Source organism: Aaosphaeria arxii (genome assembly GCF_010015735.1).
Source record: "Aaosphaeria arxii CBS 175.79 unplaced genomic scaffold BU24scaffold_2, whole genome shotgun sequence".
In the NCBI taxonomy this organism is placed as follows: domain Eukaryota; kingdom Fungi; phylum Ascomycota; class Dothideomycetes; order Pleosporales; genus Aaosphaeria; species Aaosphaeria arxii.
In genome coordinates this window covers 3,722,808-3,742,758 of record NW_022983475.1, presented here as the reverse complement: position 1 = coordinate 3,742,758, position 19,951 = coordinate 3,722,808, and the positions used below count along the sequence as shown (strand labels likewise).

The 19,951-nt window shown below is 51.9% G+C and overlaps 7 protein-coding genes across 7 annotated transcripts; 2 read left to right on the top strand and 5 right to left on the bottom strand.

Moving 5' to 3' along the window:
• The first annotated feature begins 306 nt into the window (after positions 1 to 306).
• BU24DRAFT_419450 (uncharacterized protein) lies at positions 307 to 2,089 on the top strand. Its single transcript, XM_033527219.1, has 4 exons — positions 307 to 467; positions 527 to 602; positions 811 to 1,163; positions 1,240 to 2,089. The coding sequence occupies exons 2-4, from the start codon at positions 540 to 542 to the stop codon at positions 1,850 to 1,852; spliced, it is 1,029 nt and encodes a 342-aa protein (XP_033388176.1). The 5' UTR covers positions 307 to 467; positions 527 to 539; the 3' UTR covers positions 1,853 to 2,089.
• On the bottom strand, positions 1,974 to 2,580 carry BU24DRAFT_127942 (uncharacterized protein). Its single transcript, XM_033520976.1, has one exon. The coding sequence runs from the start codon at positions 2,428 to 2,430 to the stop codon at positions 2,095 to 2,097; it is 336 nt and encodes a 111-aa protein (XP_033388175.1). The 5' UTR covers positions 2,431 to 2,580; the 3' UTR covers positions 1,974 to 2,094.
• Positions 2,581 to 5,461, bottom strand: BU24DRAFT_127941 (TPR-like protein). The gene is made up of 3 exons (XM_033520975.1): positions 4,945 to 5,461; positions 3,139 to 4,880; positions 2,581 to 3,087 (listed from the first exon to the last, which is right to left on the bottom strand). The coding sequence occupies exons 1-3, from the start codon at positions 5,282 to 5,284 to the stop codon at positions 2,731 to 2,733; spliced, it is 2,439 nt and encodes an 812-aa protein (XP_033388174.1). The 5' UTR covers positions 5,285 to 5,461; the 3' UTR covers positions 2,581 to 2,730.
• A 578-nt stretch (positions 5,462 to 6,039) lies between these two features.
• BU24DRAFT_459463 (uncharacterized protein) lies at positions 6,040 to 6,949 on the top strand (the record flags this gene model as incomplete). Its single annotated transcript, XM_033531732.1, has 2 exons — positions 6,040 to 6,048; positions 6,434 to 6,949. The coding sequence occupies 2 exons, from the start codon at positions 6,040 to 6,042 to the stop codon at positions 6,947 to 6,949; spliced, it is 525 nt and encodes a 174-aa protein (XP_033388173.1).
• Positions 6,950 to 7,184: 235 nt separating this feature from the next.
• BU24DRAFT_419447 (uncharacterized protein) lies at positions 7,185 to 9,068 on the bottom strand. The gene is made up of 2 exons (XM_033527218.1): positions 8,173 to 9,068; positions 7,185 to 7,939 (listed from the first exon to the last, which is right to left on the bottom strand). The coding sequence occupies exons 1-2, from the start codon at positions 8,875 to 8,877 to the stop codon at positions 7,373 to 7,375; spliced, it is 1,272 nt and encodes a 423-aa protein (XP_033388172.1). The 5' UTR covers positions 8,878 to 9,068; the 3' UTR covers positions 7,185 to 7,372.
• Positions 9,069 to 9,446: 378 nt separating this feature from the next.
• BU24DRAFT_127845 (uncharacterized protein) lies at positions 9,447 to 10,225 on the bottom strand. The gene has a single exon (XM_033520974.1). The coding sequence runs from the start codon at positions 10,008 to 10,010 to the stop codon at positions 9,555 to 9,557; it is 456 nt and encodes a 151-aa protein (XP_033388171.1). The 5' UTR covers positions 10,011 to 10,225; the 3' UTR covers positions 9,447 to 9,554.
• On the bottom strand, positions 10,226 to 12,348 carry BU24DRAFT_127844 (RNA binding protein-like protein). Its single transcript, XM_033520973.1, has one exon. The coding sequence runs from the start codon at positions 12,179 to 12,181 to the stop codon at positions 10,442 to 10,444; it is 1,740 nt and encodes a 579-aa protein (XP_033388170.1). The 5' UTR covers positions 12,182 to 12,348; the 3' UTR covers positions 10,226 to 10,441.
• Between the last annotated feature and the right edge of the window lie 7,603 nt (positions 12,349 to 19,951).

Below are 19,951 nucleotides of genomic sequence, written 5' to 3'. Positions count from 1 at the left end.
AGCTCTTAGCACCAAGCATGCTCCGGTTCAGGTTAGTGACAGCCATGTGCGATTGCTTTGAGATATGGTTTTTTTATATTAAGATATAGCACTGTATGCCTTGGTCTTTTGCAACAATTGTCAATGCAAGAGATAGCCAGCCCTAACTTAATGCCTCTTAAAATGGCCCATATTCGTATAATCTCGACTCATTCGTGCATAAAATGAGTCTTAAACAACGAAGGAGCATTAGTGCAACTAAGCCCCTCCTTGCTGACAGCTTCCTGCTTGTATGAGCTGGAACCACGGAAGAGAGCTACCTGCCGAGTGGGGGACTATTGTATATTTATTTATTGACCCCTCGGATACCCTCAGATAACAGTAACTGTAGAACCGCAACTAATACTTCATTCCCCCACCTTCAACAAGCTCTTCTGATATCAATTCTCCAATTGATCATCTCTTCTTTGAAATCTTAGAAGAGGAAAGTATATTATTATAATCTGTCTTACCATTATCTATCAATTTACTGACATTTTACAGCAAGAGGAGGGGTAACAATGGCCCATCTAACCAGAGACGAAATCCTCAAGTCAGGGGAGGTAAACCTCGAATATCAAAAGGCAAGACGTTATTGATTCCAAACAAATATCATATCCCATATTTAAATCCGTCTGTAACGATGCCATACCTCATCCCACCGCCAACTTCTATCAAACAAGACATACCCACCCTTCTAACCATGCATGGCCAACAACCACCTCAATCCCAATCCCCGAATTCAAAACAATCACCATCTCCATCCAAAAGCACTTGACTGACCTCGACCAGGTCTTCGCCTCCCGTCCCATCGACACCACTCCCCGCAGCGCAGAATGGTCCGACCTCCGCGCCGCACGCTCCGAGCCCCTCGCCCAGCTCCGACAACACTACATTATCCCAGGCCCAATCCCATCTCAAGTCAAAGAGACCATGCACTCTATCCCGACCCGCGACGGCGCCACGATCCGCGTGAAGGTGTACCAACCCGTGCCCTCGGCTGTTGAGATTCCCAAGGCAGGAAGCCCCGTCGTGGTGATGTTCCACGAGGGCGGGTGGTGCGTGGGCGATCTGTCGGACGAGGATTTGAACTGCCGGTTGTTTGCGAGGGAATTGGGGTGCGTTTGCGTTAATGTGGAGTACCGGTTCGTTCCCCCCCCCCCCCTTTCCCCCTTCCCTACTTACCTATCACCATCCATACTCACGAGTAATGTCTTCCAGCCTCGCCCCGGAACACCCCTTCCCAACCGGCCTCAACGACTGCTGGGACGCCCTCGAATGGACCATCTCCGCCAGCGCTTCCCTTGCCGCCTCCCCCACCCAGGGCCTCATAGTGGGCGGCTCCTCCGCCGGCGGCAACATTGCGGCCGCACTCGCCCTGCTCTCCCGCGACCGCAACCTGCAACCCCCGATAACAGGCCAGTACCTCAGCGTGCCCGCGCTCATCACCGGCAAGAACGTCCCGGCGCACCTGAAGACGAGGTTCACGTCGATATACAGCTCGTCCAACGACCCGATCCTCAAGCCTGAGAGCATGGACTACGTGCTTCCGATCTGGCAGCCGGACTTGGAGTCCCCGCTCGCGGTGCCGCATTGCCATCCGGATGGGCACAAGGGGGTCGCGAAGGCGTTTTTCCAGGTCTGTGGGCTCGATCCGTTGAGGGATGATGCGGTGTTGTATGATATTAAGTTGAGGGAGGCGGGGGTTTTGACGAGGTTTGAGCTGTATGCGGGGTTGGGGCATATGTTTTGGTCGAATTGGCCTGAGATGAAGGAGGCGAAGGCGTTTGTGGAGGATACTGTTAAGGGGGTTAGGTGGTTGCTTGAGAAGTGATCGTTGTTCTGTGGAGGGCGAATGCGAGATCGGGATTAGGAAGTGAATGTAGATCTATGCAGAAGTTGTGTCGACCTACACGGATGCCCCTTTAAGGAACTACAATGGGCGAGGTGTTACGCGGTTGAAGATGTCGAAACTGCGGTCATTAGTATAGAAGACACCCTAGACAACAGCAAGATGTGAGATGAGTGCGAAGACTATGTCTTTTTCCAAGTGGTTATTCTACTATACAATGTCCATCACCTGTCTCGCATTTCCCCTATGTTCGCAAGTAAGCCAATGTTCCAGAGTCTTGAACAGGATATCTCTCCCCCCCATACACCGAACCCCGTGGACGAAACCCATAACCTATCATGACGGACCTTGCATGTCGATGTGTAAACCCAACTCCATGCAGCCAAGACCATACCATTCATCAAGAACCGGGTCGTGATGCTCATCACAAAGACCTTCAATGATGCAATACAAAGGCAGCCAACGCCATTCCAGACGTCCAGCTGCCGAAGGTGGGGAATAGAAACTAAATACAGAATGCAACCGTTCGTAACTCCGATCCGCAATGCATATGCAGACATATTATTTTTTTACCATAAAACTGTGGACAAGAGGGGGAAGAATAATCTTTGCTTCAGTTTTGGGTCTGGATAGTGATCCATTCGTGGACACGCCAACTCGCCTGCCCTAAACAAAGAATATCCAAAGGGGTAGATACACTTAGTGGTACACTTTTCACTGAAGCCGAGACGACCGTGAAAGGGGTCAGGGGTGGCGTTGAAATGTGATCAAGGCCAAGGCCCGCCACAAGTCGATACAGTGTTAGGGCTTAGTTTGGTGTTGCCATGTTTTCCTTATGAGAGATGAGAATGTCAAAGCTCTCAACGATCGTCGTCGCTACTCCAGCCTTCGCCATCGTCCTCTCCAACCTTCTCCATGGCTTCCTTGATCAGTGATTGAGCTTTCGGGTCCAGATTCATGGCGATGGTGTAGTGTCGAATTGCGTTGCCACGTTCTCCAATCATGTTGTAAGTTCTACCAAGCAAGAAGTGGACGTTGGCGTCATCGGGAATACAGTCCTTGAGATACTCAAGGTCTTTAAGAGCTTCCAAGGGCGAACCAAGCTTGAGGTGAATCTCAGCTTTCCTGAACCGCGCAACGGTTGACCGTGGATCCAAGGCAATAGCAGCCATGTATTGCATTAGAGCAGGCTGAGTCTTCCTCATACGATCAAGTACCTGAATCATATTAGCCCAAGATTCGCCAAATTTGTATCCGTGAATACTTACAGCTCCAATCCTAACCGCAAGGAATGGATTGGTTGGATTAATCTGTGCTGCGGCCCTGAAGTGCTTCTCGGCGACATCGTATTTGCCCATTTTTTCAAACACCTGACCCAGGCCATACCAGCCGTTGTAGTGGCGATTGTCTGCGCTGATCGCACATCGGTAGGCTAGCATTGCTTTGTCGAACTCCTCGTTTGCGAGATGCTCATGGCCCTGAAGTGTGAAGGCGTAGGCAAATTCGGGATCCAACTGTGTTGCCCTTGAAAAGCATTTGATGGCTTGGTCATGCTCCCGCTGCAGGGAGAATGAATTGCCCAAGGCGCACCATGCTTCAGGAGATAAACGATCTTGCTCTAGTAGAGTATGCGCAAGGTAGGCAAGATCGGTCTCCTTCTTCAGCTGCCACAGTACGTTGGAGAAGACCTCCATGCCATCGAGAGATGTAGGGGCCTTTTCGCGTACCCGCTGAAACACCTTCTCAGCTTCACTGTACATGCATCGCTCGTACTGTGCCTTTCCAATCTGGGCCAGTACCCAAGGGGTCTCGCGTTGTTGCGTTGGCACAGTTGCGAAAGCCTCCAAGGCCTGTACGCATTGGTAGCGACTTAGCTGAGAATACCCAGTTCCAATCTTTCGAAGCAAATCAAGGAGCCATTCTATTGAGTCCTTCCCTTGCGCCAGCTCTTTTGGTGCAGCCATCCTCGGGGGTGGAGCGCGCATCAAGCCAGAACTCGAAGGTCGAAGGTCTGGCTTTGATGTGGGTTCTGAGGTGTCAACTGTCGGTCTCCGGTTTCCACTCACAACCCGACCTGCTGTAGAAGTGGACGCCGTCTTGCCCTTAGTTCCGGTGGCTTTCTTCTTAAGGTCGCGCTTCTCCTTGCTCTCAGCATCTCTGGCAGTGGCACCCGCGAATCGGCTAGCTGAAGGTCTTATATGGTTCAATAGTCGCACGCTTCTCCGTGGCGGCGCTGCTGTTGGATCTGACGGGGCCATACTGGACTGTTGTGACTGTTGCGAATGATGTGTAGAGTGTCCCGACACAGTCCTCTTGTGGCCGTTTTGGCCTATGGGCCTGGGGATATCGGTCGATTCCGAACTCTCTGATCCCATCTTTAACCTGGTTCTTGTTGTGATGGGCCGCATTCTAGGCGGATCTTCTGTCGCGTTGTACGCTTGCGTCCTGGTTTTCCTGACCGGGGCGTGAGGCATCTCTCCACCTTCGTTCATCACAGGACCTACAGCATCACCCATCATGATGTCATTATCTGGGACATTCTGAGCGTTGGAGGTCGGCGTATCCACATCTGGATAGGCTGAGCCGTGCCCGTGGCCATTCGTCATGCCATTCAATCTGGATAGGAGGTTAGCGCCACCCAGGTTCAGCCCAATATCGCCTCCAGTACGCGGATTGAACGGATCATTGTCTGGAGTCGAGACAAACGGATTCCGCGTGTCAGGTGCTTCTTGTGGCATAGAGTTGTGACTAGATTGTCCAGCAGACAGAGAGGTGGTCAGCGATGCAAGAATTTCTGGCGTTACTTTGAAGATGTTGACGGGTCGAACAGCCGTGCCCATATCGCATAGTGCCGTAAAAGCATCCCACATGCATGGATTCAACTTTAAAGATTCGATGTAATTATCGACCGCCTTTTTGGTGTCGCCGTGGGCTTGCCATAACTTCCCGAGCAAGCAGTAGCAAGCTGCAGCATCAGGGAGATGTATCCTCGCGGAATCAGAATGCTTGTCTACAAAGTCATGTCAGTATGGGAACCGCGATGTGGCCCGAAATTCTTCAAATGGACTGCTTACTCCAATGGTTCTTCGTAGCCCACAGTCCACGCGACTTTTCCAGCGCTGTGGTTCCCGCATCGAATCTCTCTAATGCTAAGCACGCCTGCGCAAATACGTACGCGCATCCCAGATGTTGATGGGAAGTCCCCTTGGGTTTCGCGTAATCGAATGCAGCTTTGTTCCGGCCGAGTTTTAGATTACAGAGGGCGAGCAGGTGTGCGGCGTCGTGACTTCGGGGTTCAAGAGCGTGTAGACGCCCGGCGAAGAAGAGCGCATTCTCGAGGTAACCGTTGTCGAGGTGGTAATAAATTAGGTGTCGTAACTGGGCTGGGACTCCAGCCGGTGCAGAGGGTGACATTAGGAGGAGTGTGTGAGTTGTATTATGTTATGTTGAGGTATGTTTGGTAGGATGCGATGGAGGTTGGTGGTGGCGGGCAACGGAGACCACGCTGTTTGTTGACGAGACCAAGGTGCCTGGGGATACTTCAACGGTGAAGGGGCCTCCTGGTTCGCGCGAGATCGGACTGAAGAGTTAAGAGGCCAAGCGGTGTAGTCATGAAGGCGGTAGAAAGTATCTGGTGGAGGTAGAGATGGGGGTATCGGTCGATGTTGTTATTGTTATAGGTGACGCTTCCGGCGCTGAGTGACAATGGCTCGACAAAGCTAATTGGCAAACCGGGTAAGTCGTAGACGCGAAGACGGGAGCGATCTGATCACTGCTGCATAGTTGAAGGGACCTGCAGTATGCACCTGAGGAGGATCAGCAAAGGGGTTTTATGAGGTGGTGGCGGAGGAGAGTGAGGACGAGATTTGGTATGCGTTCGACGATGAGCTCGCGCCTGAATGTTGTGAAGGACGGAAGTTGCACGGGCCAACGACCGCAGTCTGGCCAATCAGAGGGGAAAGCGCGTTGGTGGGAGGGAAAGCTTGGCTTGGCTGACCACGACTTCCCTACTTCTACTTAGTACTTAGTACTACAAGCACAATACACTGTCAACCACCACATCCACGCGCGTGTTCCAAATTATATCCAAACTGAACGACACACATACCACCGGTTGCTGAGGGTTCGTTCTTGTCTCAGGAACACCCTCGCACCATACATCGCACAACATGGCGCAAGTGAGTCAATTTCTTGTCTGACATTTGGTTTGTCTCATTGCACAATTCCCAATTCCCAATTCCCAATTCCCAATTCCCAATTCCCAATATCAAACAATCACGCACATAACCCCACGTTGCACATTTCACACTCCTACTACATATATCCATTTCCCACGACTTCAATTGGCAATTAGACACTATCATATTTCTATCATCGCCATCATTGCACCCTCTCTGTTATGTCTCAACATCAAAAATGCCAACTTAAACACCTCCCCTCCCCCAATCTCCCAATATCCCGCATCGCAAACCCTCCACCCCTTCCGACCACCTCCCCTCTCCCCATCACAATCTCCCAATCTTCCCCTTCGCAAAGCACATCCCACTAACCCTTCCCTCCCAGAAAGCACAAAAAACGCTCGCCGCCTCCAACACCTCCCGGCTCAACCAAACCCTCCTCCTGACCCTGATAGCCCACTTCCTCTTCCTCCTCCTCCGCGCCCTCGTCTTCCGCTCCTCCTTCACCCGCCGCTCCCTCCTCCTCTACCTCCTCTTCTCCTCCCCGCAGCTCCTCATCCAATTCTACTTCGAGCGCCTCAGCCGCCCGATATACGACGCCGCGAACGGGAGCCTCAAGCGCGCGGGCGAGGACCTCGACGCCAAGGGCCTGACGGAGTGGATGTGGGATGTCGTGTACTGGACGTACGGGTGCGTGGTAGTCGCGGCGGTGGTCGGGGACTATGGGTGGTGGTTGTGGGCGGTGGTGCCGGCGTATTCGGTGTGGTTGGCGTGGTCGACGTATAGGGGGGTTAGGGGTGGGTTTACGGATGCCGCGGGCGTGCCGCAGCCTGGTGCGGCGGCGAGTAAGAGGCAGGCGAAGTTGGAGAAGAGGGGTGGGCAGCGGGTTGCGTATCGGTGAGCGGGTGGGTTGGAGATTGGGGATTGAGGGTTGAGCGAGGATTCAGAGGAGTTGGTGGGATGGGATGGGAGGGGCCGGTTGGAATAGTTGAATTGAATGGCTTGCGTGGGCATGAGAGTGGGCATTTCGTATTGCACACTTTCTGTCACGGCAATATAGACCACGTGGCTGAGTGTGACCGACAAGCTAGAAATCAGTCGGAGAGAAGCTCATCTACAGCAGCGAAAACATATTGTAACGTTCAGACATCATTGATATTTAAGCCAGGCCTTGCCGCTTTTGATTGCACAATGCCATGCTATGCCATGCCCAACCAAGTTCTCTCCACTTCCAAGAGGCGGGGAGACATAGAGGGAAATAAAATATACAAACGATAATACATATCGTACACTTGATTTCGACCAACCACAACCCTCCCTAAATCTATGCGTCGACCTTCGTGGGAATCTTGACCTGTCCCTTCTTCCTGTCCTCGTGGGGGAAACCGTACCTCCAACCCACGCCTCCAACGCCTCGGCCATCCTTGCCCGCGCGCTCCACGCTCACATCCGTGAAGACGTAGTCCCATCGTCGCTGGGGCACAACGTTTCGGGAGCGGGCCTCCTCTGCCTTCTTCGCTGCCTCCGCCGCTGCCTTGGCGGCCTGCTCCTTCTGGAAGCGCTCGACCGCGCGTTGTTCCCTCTGAGCCCGGGGCAGACCCTCTGCGATCTCGCGCTCGGCCTGGACAAGCTCGGGATGCGGGATGCGGGCGTCGGCGGGGAGGAGATCGTTTGCGAAAGCCTTTCCGGCGTCCTCACGCGTGAATTTGCGGGACTCGGCGACGGGGACGAATAGCTGTTGTCGGGTGGCGGGGTGGACGATCAGGTCGTTGATGGGTTCGTGGGGAATGGGTCGTGTGTTTTTGTTCTCGGGGAGCGATTGGTCGATGAAAGGGGTCTGAGGGAGCATTTGCAACACAGCTTTGGCGTAGGGTTGTGCGAGTTGTTTGCCCTGTTGTTGACTTAGATTAGCACATGCTTCTTGCTGAGAGGTCTGAGTCGGAATGTGGTGGGAGATTGTTGACGTTTCAGAAAGAGCATAGTTAAAGTTTTGTAACCATTTGGGATGTCTTAAAGACTAATCGAATTTTTTTGTGTCTCATCATGTCACGACCGCAACAATGATATTGTGTGCGGGATAGGAATGGTAGATGGGAAAATTGGGAAAAAGGATCCAGAACATACCTGAGCGATCCATTCTTTCTCCAGTTGCTTCAGTCGCACGACCGCGCCGACGCGCTCATTGCTGACGCCGAACTCGACACTTGCCAGCGATACAGTGGCTCCATCTCTTGTCACCCTCTGGTAGATCTCCTCCCTTAGCGCTTCACTCAATACTGGTTGACTTCTGAAATATCTGTTGAGCGGGAACGGCTGCAAATCTTCTTCCGACTCCTGGGGAAGGTAGTTCGGATCCTGTTCCTCTTGTGCCTTGGCCTTTTCCTCATCACGTCTCACGGAGGCCTCGAGATCGTCAGGCTTTTCCTCTTCAGCCGGCGTCTTAGCCTTGCCCTCCTCGCCCTCTTTTTTAGCTTTCTCTATCGCGTCCGCCTTCGCTTTTGCCTTCGCTTTTGCCTTTTCCGCCTCCTCTTTCTCTAATTGTTCTGGGGTCTTTCGCTCCCAGGTTGGCGGTGCTCGTACCAGGTTTCCGTACTTGTCCCAAGCACCAAGGTAGTTAGTCGAATTGGGAAGCGGTTTCCTCAATTGTCTACCCGGACCGTTGAGCCATTGATAGAACTCCCGTCTTCGCCTGGTAACCTGCTGACTCGATGTCTGTGAGAACTGGCGCTGTGTGCAGGCGACTGTGGAGGGGCGGGCGGCGGCCGTAAGAGTCGAAGAAGAACTCGATGCCTTTGAGGTCAACCGTGTTGACCCCAACCGTGGAGGCATCCTGCCAATTAAGTCCAATGGATTGCAGAACGAAGCCTACACAGCACCTTCACGCGGAGGACGCTGTTAGAGTCCAAAAATCGAAATGTTGTGGCTGGTGCACTTGGTGTTCCGTCCTCGTCCCATCATGGAGGCAGAAAAAAGCTCCCAGTGCCAAGCCTTCCGACCTCCAGAGCTAGGGTATTCTCACGTGATTCACTGTCACGCCTTCTTTGTTCTGGTGGAGTACAATGCAGAAAACCCCCCGGCCTGTTCCTTGCTGACATTTCTAGAATCTAGGGTATTATGGCCTGGGACGGATATGCGTTTGTTCCGTTCCTATCTGATGCCCCATGCCTTTCCCAATATGAGGAAAGCAAGGATCTGCGTGGCTGCCGCGGTCAAGAACGGTGGATGGCATGCAAGAAGCCGTCCGTTCCCACGTGTGTGGGTGACGACATGCAACTCCAACATGCATCGTAGAGGGAAGTTTGGGTTCCGTGAAGGGGTGGCAGTAGCCGTTCCTTGCGGTGATGAACAAATGCTTCATTATGGTGCTATGGGAATGCTCCGGTCTCTAGATGACGGAAAGAGATTTGCAAACCTTGAGATTCATCAAACTCATATTGAAACCCTTCATAGGAAATCCAAGATAGACTATTATTACTAAGAAAATCGCACAATCCGTGTAGATGCTATCAAAAGGGGGGATAAAGGATGCTGTAGGGACAGGATATCGCGCAGCTTTGAAATGATGCCGACGGAAACTCGAAAGCGCGTACGACTCTAAATGAACCCGGATGACCTATAAAAGCAAAATCCTCCCAGGAGACAGATACTCGAAAGAGATACTTTCCCAAGCAGATATCCGCCATGCAAAAGAAAAGCAAACCCTGCATGTTTGACAGTATCTGCTCAACCGAGATGCAATCCAGCCATGCACGCCCCAGTACAACTCGCGCCGATTTATGTGTGCAAGGCCAGTGAACGAAAAAAAAAGGGAACAAGAGACAAACCCATCCATCACAGTAAGACAGATAGGGAAGTGAAAACAGGTATACCTGGCTCCGGGGAAGGAAGGGAAAGAGACAAAGCAATGAGACCTCGAGGAGGCTGACCTGAAGTAGAACACGAGTCCAACAAACCCCTTCCATGCATGCGATCTCGCAAGACCTGCTTTTCCGAGCTCCTGACCGTGAAGAGAGAAAACGATGGACCAATGCAGCCACTGGGATGCAATGACACAAAACATAACGACAAATAACTACACCAAGACGCCTTCTCCTAACGAACCTGTATATCAAAGCAACGCACAGGGGGAATCATCGCTTTATGCTTGAAATGGAGCCCATCCCCCAGTAGACTCAATGGTCTTGAAGGATTTTCGCGCCAGTACCCATGCCCTTGCGTGAAAGAGAAAAGAAGCCAAATCAAACACAACACACAACACCTCGCCATGACTGAAGTGACTGGATATAACGCAACAATAGACGAGACAGAAGATTCGAACACGTGCAGTGATGTATGCTCCCCGGTAACTCCAAAGTCGTCTCTCGTTACTGCGTGGACGGTTCATCCGTGGTGATCAGCGTCCCATCATATAGGCGGCGTAGTTTTGCATTCCAGCAAAACCGTTGCCGGAGACAGAAGTGGCCAGTCCGGCCGCCATTGGTTGCGCGCGGATGGGACTGGCCATATCGTTGGGGGGAAGAAACCCGCCGTTACTGTACATGCCGAATCCAGAGGCGCCATTGGTATGCACGGGGGTGGACAGTCCTGGAGGAGCCGACAATCCAGGGGGAGGGCCTGTGGCAGTGGAAAAGCCAGGAGGGGCAGCAACGCTGCCTCCAAAACCAGACATAGCCGAGTTGGGTGCAACCGCAGACGCCGAACCCATATTGGTTGGCTGCCCGGTGCGCACACCGAGCGGGTTCTTGGAGAAGCTCAGTCGGATGCCACCCTTCACGCTATTATGCAATGGGTGTCCATAGAGCTCATTCAGAGCTTTGGTAGCGAACGAGATATCCTCGAATTCAACGAAACACATGGGACCATTCTGCTTTGTACGGAAGCAGAGCCTCTTGTAGCCACGCTGCTTAGAAAACATTGCCTTCAATTCGTCCTCGGAAGTATCCATGGGAAGATTGCCGACGTAGAGTGTGTTGCAGGGAGGATTCTGGTCAGCCGGATTAACTGGTGGGTAGTTGTGCCGAGCGAATTGCTGTGTGTACTGTTGATAGTTCGCATTGGGGCCCAGATTAGTCAAGGTAGAAGGAATCGAATGCGGAGACATTGCTGAGATGTTGGATGTTGGGGGAGATTGCATGGTCGCAGCAGATCGCGGAGAGGCGTAATTGGGCATTGGTGGAGAGCTCATGCCATTCACACCATTGGTGTTGAGTGACAATGATGAAAAGCGAGTTACTGGGATGGAAGGGTTGGTAGTGCGGCGAGCAAGCGAGGCCTGAACAGGGGGACCTCCAGTCGCATAACCAATGGACTCCTTGAGAAGCCCATCGTCATCATCAGCCTCGTCGTTGATAACTGATTTTCCCAGATTGCGATGGCCGAAGGTGGTATTGACTGGAGAAGTTGGAGAAAAGAGATTCGAGACAGGGAACTCTCCGTTGCCAAGACCTGGGGTTCCATTTGGTGGGGACATTTTCTCCATGTGTTGGAAGGTGCCATTGAAACGTGATGATTGTCGGCCGTTGGTTGCAGTGGGTGGGACTCCTGTTGCGCTGGAAGGGGGTCCTTGGCGAGTGGACGAGCTATCGACTGTGTTGCGCCGTGTGCCAATCGCGGCGGGTGGACTGTCCTGCACGAGCTCTACGCTGATGGTGGCGTCGTTGGAGGCATTGCGCTTTCCGTTCAAGAGATCCTTGGCCTGCCTTGCGCTCTCGATGGTTCGAAACCTTGCCACCGCAGTCGCGGTGCTCTTGTCTTCGTACTTGGAGGTGGGGACGAGATCGCAATCGATGAAGTCGTTGCTGAAGACAAGCATGTTGCGCACCGCGTCGCGATCGCTATTACTGGGCAATCCGCGCAAAACGATCGAAGGCATGTTTTTGGGTTCGGGACTGGGTTCAGCCTCGCTGGAAGAGAGTAGCGACAGCCCGTTCTTGTCGAACGCGCGACGCTCGCCGATAGGAGGAGCTAGATTGTAGGTATGCGACGCGGAAAATACGTCGGCGGTCATCGTGTTGTTCTGTGAATAGGGCAGCTTGGGCGGCGACGACGAGGCAGAACTGAAGGAACCGTGGAGGAAAGGGCTGTTGGAAAGGTTGGAGGGGCTCGTGCTACTCGGACTCGGCCCGCCGGCCATTCTTTCCTTTGTCTTTCCGCTGTCGCGATGGCTGTGCTCGAGACAAAGAAGTTCGGTCGAGTCGAATCGGGTCGGGTCGAGACGTGGGAGGCGAACAAATGCGACGATTTGAGGAGGACAAGTCGCGGTCGAGAAGCGGAGGTTGAGTCGCAGTCGACAAACTAGATGTGAAAAGGGTTCCAGAAGGCTGAGGGGCCCAGCGTTGGTGGAAGAGGATGGAGGCCTGGGATGTAAAACAACTTCGAAACGTCGTTATGCCGGGTGGGCTGTCGTCTTGGGGGCGATGTGGTGAGCGGCGTGGTGAGTCGCACGCGAAAGCGACGTGATTGGGCGCGATGAGGGCGAGCGGAAAAAGCAAAATGCCAATGATGGAAGAATATGAATGCAGCCCTGCGGGTAGGTGCTGCTGCAATGGCGAATATGTTGTGAAGGAAAGCTGTTGGGTGATGTACGTTTTTTTTACTTGGATTGGGGATGAATCTGGGTTGGATGAATGGGTGGATGGATGGATTATTGAGTGACGCGCGCAGACAAACTGGGGGGGAGGGGGGACGTGTGGTGTAAGAAGGGTGGTGGTGTGGGTAGTTATTGCGATCCGCGACGAGGGCCGTAGTAAGCTGGCCTGGATCTTGCGAGTACAATAGTGGGAAAGGGAAAGGAAGAAAGGAAGAAAGGGAGCGAGCGAGCGAGCGAACGAGTCGGCGATTGCGATGGGAGGGAGGGGGGGAAGCAAGTTCGCACTACACTACAAGTACTGGGGGGGGGAGAGTCTAAATCGGTGTCGGGCGGACGCTAGACTGTGAGCGGGTGGTTGAGGAATGTGCGCGCTGCTGCAAGCCGGGGCAGCGAGGAGGGTGGTGAAGGATGGATAGGAGTAGTGTACTCGTAGTGTGTGTGTGGGTGGTGGTGGTGGTAGTGGTGGCAGTAGTACTTGTAGTGGTGATAGAAGCCGTAGTATAGGGTGGATATCCAGTTGGTGTCCAGTTGGTGTCCAGTAGTAAAAGAGGGTGAAAGGTGGAGAGTAGTGGAGAGTGGAGATGAATAGAGAGTGGAAGAGGAAGAAAAGGAAGAAAGAAAGAAAGAAAAGAGAGGAAGAAATGAGGATAAAGCAGGATGTTTAGACCAATCGTTGGGACGTTGGACGACGGTTGGGAGTCGGACTCTGTTTGGACTTGGGACTTTGGATTTGGATTTGGATTTGGGTAAGCGGGTGGGCGGGGGGAGGGCAGGTGTAGACGCTCGGAGGTGGATGAGAAAGGGAGAAACCGCGAGTCTGGTAAAAGGTAGAGGTGTACCAGAGTGCAGCGTGCAGTGTGCGGAGAGGGATTCAAGAAATACCCTCGAATCCAAAGTCCAAACTCGAACTCGACTCAACTCAACTCAACTCAAGTCCAGTAGTAGCCCGTCCAGTCCAGTCAAGTCCAGTCAAGTCGATAATAATGGAGGGATCCTATCGATTTGTAGTGCCGGTTCGGACTATCAAGAATCGGCCAATCAGAGCGGAGACGGGTTATGTGCGTGTGCCTCTAGATGCAGCCAGAGTACCGTAAAGTGCCGTAACATTCAGGTAGGTACCGAATACAATACAATACATATACTCAGTATGTAATGGATGGGTGTAGACCGTAGGATCGAGAATGGAGTCTCGAGTCTCGAGTGTCAAGTCTAGGAGTATCAAGTAACAAGCCTACAAAGGCTATGTTATGACTCTTTCACACTCTCGCACTATCGCCGGTACAACTCGCACTTGCACTTTGAACTCACCAACTGCAAGCACAAGCGGACGCACAGGCACACGGGTACGGGAAGAGGCTTAGGTAGACCGTAGTGGAGAAGGAAAAGTGTAACTTTAAGCCTTAAAGCGTAACAGAATACTCCGGATTAGAATGATGTTCTTTGGTGAGTAGCGAGTGAGTAAGGGAGGATCAGTCTTTACAGCAAGGTAGTTGTCTGCGCTGCAGCTGGTGAGCTTTTAGGCATACAATGGATACCGTTGGCGTTTGTTGGTGGTGGTCGTGGTTGTGGTTGTCGCAAGTTGCCTGTAAATGCTCCTCTGCGTGGTAATGGTGGTGGTGGAGCGGATGGGTGGGGGCTATGGGCCTGTGCCTGTGCCTGTGCCTGTCTGTGTGGGACGCTTCGTATCGCAACAACAGCAACAATGGTCGTTGGGTCTATCGGAGAATGGCCGACTTGCGAGGACAGGATTTGCCGCCCGCAATAGCCTGAACGTTGCTGTCGTGCTGGGCAGCGAATTGCAGCAGTGAGATTTGTAGATGTGCACAGTGGGCAGGGGTGGCAGGTTTGGATGTGTGCAGGCGGTAGGCAGTGGTGAGAGCGAGCAAGTGTGATGCTTGTGCCATTGTCCAGGACCGGCGGCGGTGTGTCTCTCAACGTGGAGGACCAGGACGGGGATGAGGTTGATTTTGAGACAGATGGCGATATGATAGTGGCACTGGTGGGATGGCGAACAGGCTGCACAAAGGCTTCGACGGAGCCAAGCCACAGGCGCGGGCGATAGAGCTCAGCTCTTGCACTGGCAGAGGTTGATATTGAACACAGCCAGTCAGAAGACCTAATCGAAATCTCTTGAGTCTTGACGTGGCCAAGTGAAAGCTCAGTAGTTGGATTAGCTCCGGCTACTGGGTATGATGGCGGCTTGTAGTACTCGTAATATCATCAAATGTGCATTCTAGGTATGTCTATGGAGAACGGAGTAGTCGGAGAAGAGGTGATGAGGTACGCTTGGGTGGAGCCTCGAGTCCAATGCAAAGCAACAGCGACGGCGGCAAAGAATGTGTGAGCAGCCAGTACGAAGTACGGTATGACTTAATGCAATGCAGATGTGGTTTGTAGACATGTAGGATGAAGGATCATGTCGTGTAGCAGTGAGAAAGCATATAGATAGATGACACTGCATACATAGAATAAGAATGAGGAGTTGGAAGGCGCGCGTAGTGGTGGTTCGTTTCAAACAAGGCAGGCGCGAACAAACGCGAGGGCTGAGTGAATGATGGCAGTCACTCGGTAGGTATCAGCTATCTCCTCCTACAAAAAATAACTCCATCCTTTACACAGTACACCTTGCACCACGAGGTAGGTTATCTTCATCAACTACTCCCGTACCTACCACCTACCTGGGCAATTGCCTTCAAGAGATGGAGAAAATCGAATAGAACTAGCCGCGAGCGACCAATTGCAGCGAGCGACTGGTGATGGGTACACTCGATGCATCTCACAGTGACGAATTGTTGTGAGTCTCACTATACCAGATCAGACACGGTCAAACATGTTCATTCATTATCCCATCACATATTCATCGCCATCTAACGAAACAATAGGATTCTTACCAATACATGTTTCAGGCTCGTACTGTATGTATTATAAATCCCACCCCAAGCGTAGCGACTCTAGCGAATAGGTATCGCAGGTAATCATTAGCCATGATACGAGATACACTGTCTCTCGAGTCTACCCATCGTTCTCTGGACATCGATTCCCTGTCCAACCCTGTCCTGGTAGGGTAGAGAAGCCTCAAGGATCCCATCTCGTTATCACACGCCGCTTTTTCCAACTTTTCCATAGTCCTACCTACATACAAGTACCACACACACACACCGACAGACACAGACAGACAGACCAGACACACACAAGACGACGACACCACTACTATCACATCATTACACACCCAAACAGCCACAGCCGTATCCAACCAACCATCGTCTACAGCCTAACATTTATCCTGCCTTATGGAGCACTAATTCGACCTATCCGAATTCACCGCGCTGCTATCCGCATCCACTACAGACACTGTGCCCAACACACGTTGTAGGTTCTTGTTTCTCAATCACTAAATTGCTGCCGTTTTTCAGATTACGAGGTATCAACTACTCGTAGTTATGGGTACCCTTTCTGTCTTATACCTTACTTTGTCTTACGAGTATTCTGCATTTTCACACTCACTCTCCGTCTTGAGTATTGTTACCCTCTGCTTCTTATCTTCCGACCGCATTGCTACGCTACTAGGTAGCATCACCTTGATCTTACTGCGTGCCTCGATGGCCGATGGTAGATGCTGGCTCATGGCGCTGCCCAGCTTGAACGCGGCCTCCTTCGCGGCCTCACTCGTCCACCGGCAGCTGCTGTGATGCGCCAGAACCCGGTCCTTTGGTGCAGAGACATTTCCCATTCCGCGTCGAATCACAGTCGTCAACATGCTGTTAACCCTTGCACTGGCAGATTCACCCCCTTGACGGTTCAGAGGCGGCCCACCACCCCCGTCCACGGCCACTTTTTAGAGCCACCGAACTCCAGTTCCTGGCTGGACATGGCCACAGAAGTGATAGAACAAGCTTCCCCCATCACCGCAACACTGCCTCTGCGCGCCCAGCACAGACAACGTTTCCTGTAGATTGAGTTGCTCAGCGCTACCCCGTGATGCGAACATGGCCACTACGGAGCTTTTGGGACCTGGCTCACCCCTGCAGGCTCAACCTTCTTTCATCGTCATTACATTATTGCAAGAACTTACTACTGTCATGGAAGGGGGTGGTGTCCCGAACCCAGGCCTTGCCTCTTCCCAAAGGTCAGAAATTAGACCAGGCAACCACTGCTGCAGGGCCAATTACGGCACTATGAAGGACGTGCTCGCCTTCCCGAACCCGCCCCTACTTTCGGGCGAATGCCAAAAAACAACTTTCCTCCAGCCGGTGTACCTAGACGAAACTCACTGTTGATGACCAGCGCATCCATCCAGAGAGTCGCTTCCTAAATCTTGCTACATATGATGGGTGGTGCACGTGGTCAGGATACTTGCGCGTGCTCCTTCTCCCACACTTGGAGGAAATGGCTTGCATCGGCACGCTACGATGTTTTGTATCCATTGTCTGCCAATCACAACCGTGAGCAAGGGGACATGGCAACAGAAGAGGATATCAACGTACCATTCACAAGTTGAGATACTTCTGGCTGCAAGATCATTCGACAATGCTTTTAGTATTGTCTCTACCGCGCCACGTGGATCCATCCAGGCTATAGACATCCCACCTGTCTCGCCCCCAATAACTGCATCCGAGTGTTGTGTAGCCGACGGTAGCCAGAGTATCAAGTTTTTGAATATGTCTACCGATCCGTATCCCTCCTTCCGTGAGCCTATACTTCAGGGCCGAATATGCCTGCACGGGACGGCGTTCCGTTATCACTCCCTCCACACCAACGCCTTTCGGCATTTCTATCTTGCGACATGCTCCCTGCCTCCTTCTCCTCTCCTCGAATGAGCAAGGTAAGAATGAGAACCCCTCTATCAGGCATTGCCTTCCCAGGGTGTCGAGTGACTGAGACTTGCTTTTGTCGTCACAATCTAACCGCCTTCATGTGCCACCGAAGCCTAGTCCTTCATTGCAAACCAAGTTCAAACAAGCTGGAGCTCATCTGGCCGAGGTAATGAAAACCACCGACCTTGATTTACCAGCATAGCTCTCTTCCAATGTACTGTCTGGCACTGTGCATTTGATAATTATTCTTTCCCCGCCAGCTGTCATGGTCGTCTTTCTGTCACGATAGCCAATTCTTGGCTGATGCCTAGGCAATATCGTCGTTCAGGCGGCATACGTCAGTACTGCCATCGCAATATGCACACATATCAACAACATTCTTAGGCAGAGCTCTGTCTATATTGGCAGTCTTGGAGAGTTTTTTCATGTCCTAGTAAAGACTTGCCTGAGGAAGCATGTTAGTTATTATCGAACATGCGGAGCGGCAAGAGACTGGAGGTAGAGCACTTCTCAACTCCATTTTTTCGCATCATACGCCCATATTCATTGCAATCTTTGCCATACTCCCCGCCGTCGATCGTCTAATGTAATCGGGTGTTTCTATCAAATACATTATGCTGGTTTTGATTGTCACTCGGCACGATAACATAGACTAGCAGCATGTCTCACTCTAAGGAGAGAGCGGGCTATCTGCGGTCAGTTAATGTCACAAATAAATCATGCAAAGATAATACTCTTAAGAGATCACATCTTGCATGGTCATCCAAAGGTATCATGATTGTTGCATTGTTCTGGAGAGCTCTGTAGCAGATTTCAGGTTAGCCTAGGGCTGGGTAAGGCTGCAGCCAACGGCGTTACAGCTCTGCGTGGGTGCGGTGCATACAAAGTACGATTACGCTTAGAGAGTGCTGCAAGGTGACACGGTGAATTCGATCCGGAATCTCCCATTGGCTCTCTCTCCTAGAGCATTTCATCGGGACCTCTTCCCCACAGATGCTACTAAACTTATTATACCACTAGGACTATCTACAAGAGTACCAGCATCATCAATCAAGCAACACCTTCAGCCCAAGTGATTCAGTCGTCTCCGAAATACCGAATGGCTTCTATCGGATGCTGACGGTCTTACAACGGCTTTTTCCCTCCACAGCACAACGTCGACAAAATTTCACCCTGGCACCTGAGCATACATACCGGCGCTTTTCCTTCTCGAAACATCAAAAATATTTCCTCCCATCATGCTCCCCAGTCATTCACCCTTCTTCCCCCAATTCGCGCCTCCGATTGGCCTCCTCTATCCCAGTCACATCCCCCCTAGCACAAATAGCCCAACACATCTGCCCATCGCCAGACGCAGGTCCCGATATCCCCATCCATCAGCATCCTTCCCATTCTCGCTCGTCAACCATAATAGTGGGTCCCCCTACTTATAAACAATGGCCGGGGCAAAGGGAAAGATCCCCATCCGATCAATCCGGTCAAGCGCTCTCGCCGTCCTAATACTCGCTTTGCTCATGTGACCGACTTTTCATGCGGGTTACACGGGCACTACGAGTGCTAGTGCTCATAGTGGGCGTGGCGTGCTGAAAGATGGAGCGAAGGACGCGGTACTTGTTCGATTCCTTTGTTCACGAGAGGGTCGGCTTAGAAACGGTGCAAGATATGTGCCGGTAGTGTGCGTGGTGGCGGAGGGAGGATGATGGGACTTGAGGGTCAGCGTGATGGTTCTTTGAGGGCGGCGTGTGGTGTTGCGATTTCGATGTGATGAATAGGTAGGCTGTCATTGGCTCTGGTGTTGAACGGTCGACAGCTCACAGCTGGGTTCCTACACGTATGGGCATCGTCTTCTTGTTTCCGGACTCTGAGGCTCTTGTTGCCGCAGGCCTCGCTTGCATGGAGGTGTCCTTTCAAGGACAGACTATCATTGTCTCAGCTCTCTCTCTCACGGCCTATCCCAGATATCAATTACTAACCCGTGGATACCCACAGCTGAAAAGTACCAGAGAAGCTTATGTGGCACACCAGGTTACCCACCAACTAGTGTCTTCCGTCTCGTCCAAGGAAAAAACATATGCATCTACTTCCTCTTAAACGCTATCGGAAGCTAAACAGAGTTGAAAGTTTGCACAGCACTTCCATGCGGATAACCTGATGCGGTGGTACTATATTCTTACAATGTGAAATAGGTGCGTCTTTAGTAAACTTACACAATCCCAAGTCTTAGAACAGGGGTGATCAATTTGAATTGGAATGAACAGAAAGTGAGCGCCAAAAGCATTTCGATTTTTCCCCTAGTTCTTTCTTTGTAGCACGGAAACTCTCTTTCCTGTTTAAGAGGAGCAAATGATGTGGAAGATGATGAAGGCATCAGGCGCAGGAAGAGGTGCAGATCTGCGTTTTGACTTGCTTCTAGTGTGTTTTGATATCTGGAGAAACTATGGATGAATATGGGAGATCTTGCCCTACAAACCTTGTGTATGCAATGGATACAACACTCGAC